Genomic DNA, 6,376 nt, shown 5'->3' with positions numbered 1-6,376 from the left:
AAGGAGCATCTGTCAGACAATAAAACTTACAAGCAAACATGCTTCTCATTTAAAGTGTATTCACTAGAACTATTCCAGCGTTGGAATCGGTTCATTTGTATAGCTTGGAGGCATTAATCAGAGCAGAGAACTGTAAAGGCACCAGAAAACTCAAACTGTTGCTAAGAATCCAAGGTATTTTTTTAAAGCATTTCGTCTATTTGGCATCACAGTCTTTTGATAGGAACCTGGACCAGTTGACAGGCAGGAAACCTCTGATAGTGCACCCGAAAAGCCTGCAAACAAGAAGATGGCATGCTTTTTACAAACCTGGAAAGTGTAAAGATTACAATAATTGCTGGACCAAAGGGACCCTCTTCAGGCATAAATAGCAAGACTCCTACTGTCTTCTCTTGCAGAGCAACTCAGCTGCCAGCAAAAGCAGGTGCTCTCCCCCTACCAGTGCTCCAGAGGAAATATTTAGTGAGTATTCACAGCTCTTTTTACAAATTAATATGTTCTTAGTGTTTTACTTATATTTGTATAGATTTCTCAAAGGACAAAAGCATTTAAAAGTAAGTTTTAAAGGCTGCTATTTTAAACAATTGCTGGATTTCAACAGTCTGATGCAATTGCCATACTAATTTAAAAGCAAAATTTGCACAACCTATGACAGCAACTTTTAAAAAATACTGGTTTTTAACAACTGTGTAGCTTAAACAATCTGAAGGAATTACAATGCATTTTTAAATGCACAAGCTATGACAGCACCGCAATTTATATAAATATGAAATGCATTTGATTTTAAATGTTATGCCATAAAACAGCCCTTGTAGAACACAAATTTAAAATAAATCATTTCTTTTGGCAAGGGAACCTGCAATTTAATCTTTAGAAGAATAAATATACCACTAATGTTTTCCACAGAAACAGTTGCTACTCTAATTAATTCAAGATGTGACTCTAATAAGATTTTAAAAGAAAATCAGAAACAGATTTTTCTCAGTGGTAGGACTATGGGCAAGGTTAAGATATTTTTATTTTCATTAGAAACTCTTGTCTCAGGTAGAGTTAGAGATTTGTAGCATATAGAATGAAAAGATGAAATCTGAAAGCATTATAATAATATTTTTAGAAGCAGAACAATTTTTAGTGTTTCAGAAGCTTTCTTTTTGGTTATGACTTATGGTACATTACATTTTATTAGGTAACTGTTATTCAATTTTGAGTTTAGAGTGACTAATGTTGCTAACATTTTTTTTCTTCTTTGTGTGGAAGGCAATGGAAAACCTGACGTTTGTCTACCGCTCCTGTAAAGTTATCTGGACGTTACTTGTAACAATACTAGGTTATGCCAGCAGCTTGCCTGTGGGTGATGATTCTATTTGCATAACGGAGGAACTTGCTAAATACAGCATAATCTTCACAGGGAAATGGAGTCAAACTGCTTTCCCTAAGCAGTACCCACTTTATAGGCCCCCAGCACAGTGGTCATCAATGCTAGGTAAGTGAAGTATGCCCAGTTTTTAGAACAAATAAATCTTTTGACCACTGTGGTCTTTTTATTTCTCAACAGTCAATTTTAAGGTAAAGAATGAAAAAGGAAAAAAATACCCAAGTTATTAAGAATGAAATGCAGACACGTGAAGTATCCACAGTGCTTTCAAAAATCCACAACTGTTTTCAATTGACTTCTGTATTCAATTGGCTGCAGCTGAAATAAACAGAGATAAGCCAAATGTTTTAGTGTTCACTCATTTTTATACACATTTTTTTTAACCTCAGGAATAAAACAGAGAAATTGAATAAATAGGGACAATCTAAACCAGACTTTTATGTCATGCCATGTATTCACTCAAATAGGTGTTACTCATAGTTCTGACTACAGCATGTGGAAAAAAAATGAATATGCCAGCAATGGTGTCCGTGATTTTGCTGAAAAGGGTGAAGCATGGGTGTTAATGAAAGAAATAGAAGAAGCTGGAGAGAAAATTCAGAGTGTACATGGAATCTTCTCTGCTCCTGCCATTCCCAGTGGTACAGGACAAACCTCTACTGAATTAGAAGTGCATCCAAGACATCCCTTAGTAAGTAAATATACATATTAATTTTAAAAGTTTATTTTATGTCACTAGCACCCAAAATTAAATATTTGAATTCTCACTCATAGGAATAATGTAAGGCAAAGAGCTACTAAAAGCCATGTGACATTGCAGGGAGCACTGTACAGGTTCTGTAAAGTAAAAGATTACAATGATATTTCTTACAAAATTTTAAGTTAAAATAACGATAAGCAGGACTGGAGCATTTGACAAAAAAAGTGATGCAATCCTGATGGATCATTTTGTTTCATTAGGTTTCATTTGTGGTACGAATTGTTCCAAGCCCCGACTGGTTTGTGGGTATTGACAGCCTAAATCTCTGTGAAGGAAACCACTGGATGGAAGAAGTATCCGTAGACCTATTTCCATATGATGCTGGAACTGACAGTGGTTTCACATTTTCCTCCCCAAACTTTGCCACTATTCCACAGGACACAGTTACAGAGGTAGGTGTATATACATAGGTTAGCACTTAATACCTATACATTTTGAGTCCTCCCTCTAAAAGATAACTATCCTATGAGTGCACAATAGGCCCTTGCAAATCTAATTTCAGTATTGAAGAGTGCTGATGCTCTCTTTATATGGATTTATTACGTAGCTGATAATCCTACTGCTTTTGTTTATTTTCTGTATCATTCAACTTTATTAGGTAAATGCAGACGGTTCATGAAAATTTGGCTCTACATTTAAAGTTTTTCTGTAAAATCTGACTATTTTTATATCATTTTTAACCATTCATAAACCACCAGGAAAATAAAAGTATTCACAAAAGTCCCAGCATTCCTAAGTATGTATCTAAACAGGAAAATTCTTAGTAGTGAATACTGATGTGGGGAGGAGTCTTCAGTTAAAAGCATTGCTGAAACCTGAAACTTACATTTGAGGGAAAGGAGCTAAGGGAAAGCCCAGGAGAACTTCATCACTACTGAGGTGACCTCACTTTTAATCTCTTTTTGTTGCTTGATACTCTATATGCCTCATACTTTGCTTTTGTTATTTAAGGGTGATGGAGAACACAGGATTTTGATTCAAATGTTTTAAATACTATAAACATTCAGGTAATCCTTTCTTTAAGGTTTTCTGTAGCCAAACGCTGTGCTAATAAGAGGATTGAGAAGCTGGAAAACAATACATTTGACCTTCTAGAGCCATATGATAGCTGCTATAGCATACCTAGTACTATATGATATTCTTGTATTCTTCCTTGTGATAACATCTACTACTTTCCATCAAACCATTCCGTACATTACTGTGGTTTCAGTACCTCTCACTGCAGTCCTCTATAAAAGGTTTGCACAATTCACTGTGCCTAGTCTCAGAGCATTATGCACAAAAACTCTAGGATTACCAGCAGTAGTTACGTGAACTGCGGTTCATATAACTGGTTATATGCATTTTACTTGCTAAAAAATATTGGTATGATGTATAAGCATGACTTTACAGTTATCTTCTTATTAGTAGGATATAGTTTCTTTAAGGTTCTCCTTTTAATTTGACAGATCACTTGCTCCTCTCCAAGCCACCCAGCAAACTCATTTTATTATCCCAAACTCAAAATTTTGCCACCTATTGCTCAAGTAACGATGGTGAAACTGAAGAAAACCCAGCTGGGTCTTTCTGCACCTTTCATTAATCCTCCAGCTAAAAGCAATGAAGTAATAGACTCTGTCTTAGGTAAGTGATTAGTTCTTCAATATGCTCACTTCTGTTATTACCATTCATTCAGAAAGTATATGGAAATCTGGCAGGTGATATGGATGAAACAGGTGATTAGGCAGAGTGTTCTCCTATTTGCATAGGAATAGTTTCCAGACTCACCCATGGGAAATAAAATAAGCCAGCTGACAAAAGAGAATCCCTGAAAAAATGAGGAATAAGGATTGCATATTTGAGCTATGGTTCAGTGGTTTGGGTTCTATTCACAATAAGCGCTTCTCAAGCCTTAGTATTGCATAGATCAGGGAATTTTATAAGAAATACTGATCAGAATCAGAGTTTCCTAATTCTTTGCAACGTCGAAGTAAATATTCATCCTTAAGTTTCTACGTGTTGACCAAACAAAGGAACTATTGTCTTTTTCTATGTCAGAGGGTTTGATAGTTATATGCAATAAGAATTGATATAATTCAATTGGTCTGGACATATTTGTGATGGAAACATACACCCTCATAGCAAAAATAATGTTCTCTCTTATTTTTCTTAAAAATACTGGCTAATCATCTTGTTTAGGTAGGAAGATACTCAAACTATGGACTCAAATCAGTTTTATGGGTAATTTTCAAATTTCCAAATTAATAAATACATATTTAACATAATAGTTGCTCGAAGGGAAAGGTAGCAGTTGGACAGTGTCCACTGAGATGTTCTCATTACACTTTTCTAGTTGATTTTTGCAAAGTGTAAGAAGAAGGGTTAATAATAAGACTGACATCTGAAATACTACTTGTGAGACAACAAAAGGCTAAATCCCCAGTATTTTCCTAGAAGAGCTGACATGTCCAAAATCTTCTCCAGGATGTCTGGAGGTTGCATGCCTCTAGCTCTGTGCTGAAGTCACCTCACAGTCAGCAAAATTAAACTCATTCTGTACACAGTTAAAAATGCATGATTTATACTTTAATAAATGCATTTCTCTACCAATATATAGCATTTAAATATATTTCTATTACTAAACACACTATATTCAAAATGAGTGCTACATATCTCATTTTTAGTCATATGCCTTTCCCGCAACATTTGAAAGGAACATCTGGCCCTTTTTAGGATACAAATTTAAAAGAATGCATTTAAAGTATGATATCTCTAAAGTTATTTTTAATCATAGATCTCCATTTTAATCTATATAACCAGCAGATCAGTCTATTTAAAAACATTGCAGAATCAAAAAGACAGGTTTAATTACCAAAGATCAAACTGTCCCCCTCATTCCCTATAGAAACATGGGAATGAGTGGTCACTGAAGAGATAGTGAGTTCCACTGTAATACTAGAACTCTGTGCCAGAGGTCACATATAATATTGCATTTAAAGCTGGTTTTGTGCGCACTTATTTTACCCACAGATGCTGTAATACAATTTTGATGCAATTTCCTATGACAAGGAATGTTTTCATTTAACCTGCTATGGAATAGTCACTTATATTTTTATGAGAGATATTTTCAATGGAAGTATAGATTATGAAAAGCACTTTAGAGTTTCTGACTTCTATTTTTGCAGTAAATTAAAACAGTATTGAAGTCCCTTTTAGTATTAAAAAGCTTCTAGTGACAGAATATCTTTACTGGCAAAGGGAACTGCAGTGTACATACCAAATAATAGCAAGATGACTTAATGATAAAAAAATGTGACTTTTCTCTAATCCTGAAGCAAATAGGAAAAAATGTTAAATGGAATTCTACATGAACAACTGTAAGAAGAGTATGTATCTGCAAAGAAATGTAAATATACCTAAATAAACCAGAAAAAAACCTTTAATCCCTGTGTTTTCAGTAAGACATGCAAAGGCAAATGAGTAACAAAATCAATAATAAATGTTTTTTTAATGCAATCTTTTGAATACAATTATTTAAAGCATAGTATTCTTTGATGGGAATTCTATGTTTTCTATTCATTAGATAATATGCTGCACTACTTATGTGCTACCTCAGACATATATGTTACCTCAGACAGTCTGTAGACTGCAATAATAATAGTAATAACAGTGTTGATGAGCTTAGGAGCTGAAAACAGACATTTTTGTCTGTAAGATATGGATTTTGCTAATGTCACATGTATTTTTGTACAAGAAAGAACACTATTTGATCATTATTCCTTAATGCTCTGTCAACTAGGTATTTGACATACCCACAAATTTATGTAAAGATACCTTTTTATTGTGTGTATTGCAGAAACACCACTGGACTGTGAGGTTTCACAATGGTCTTCCTGGGGTCTCTGTAGAGGTATTTGCAGAAAGACAGGGACCAAGATCAGAACTCGTTTTGTACTTCTTCAACCTGCCAACAATGGAATGCCTTGTCCAAATCTGGATGAAGAAATAGGATGTGAACCGGAGAATTGTATCTGAAATAAAGAAAAGATAATAATTTAGTTAATTTAAAAGTAGAATAAGTTTAACTAATTCTCAACTACATGTCAGTCAATGTTCCTTATAATTTGGATATGCTGCATTATTTTGCTGAAAAGGTATATTAGACTGATTTTGAAAGCTGTTGTTTAATATCAAGATTTTGAAGGGTTAAATTCCTAAGGTTTAGTGTGACAAAAGTACTTGATCATTTACAGACCAAAAAC

The 6,376-nt window shown here is 34.3% G+C and overlaps 1 protein-coding gene across 1 annotated transcript; it reads left to right on the top strand.

Moving 5' to 3' along the window:
* Nucleotides 1-294: 294 nt before the first annotated feature.
* SPON2 (spondin 2) lies at nt 295-6,149 on the top strand (the record flags this gene model as incomplete). Its single annotated transcript, XM_080631541.1, has 6 exons — nt 295-462; nt 1,258-1,483; nt 1,843-2,066; nt 2,336-2,527; nt 3,584-3,758; nt 5,971-6,149. The coding sequence occupies 6 exons, from the start codon at nt 295-297 to the stop codon at nt 6,147-6,149; spliced, it is 1,164 nt and encodes a 387-aa protein (XP_080487667.1).
* Between the last annotated feature and the right edge of the window lie 227 nt (nt 6,150-6,376).

This window comes from Psittacula echo, assembly GCF_963264785.1.
Source record: "Psittacula echo genome assembly, chromosome: 1".
Taxonomy (NCBI): domain Eukaryota; kingdom Metazoa; phylum Chordata; class Aves; order Psittaciformes; family Psittacidae; genus Psittacula; species Psittacula echo.
This window is presented reverse-complemented; position numbering and strand designations above follow the sequence as displayed.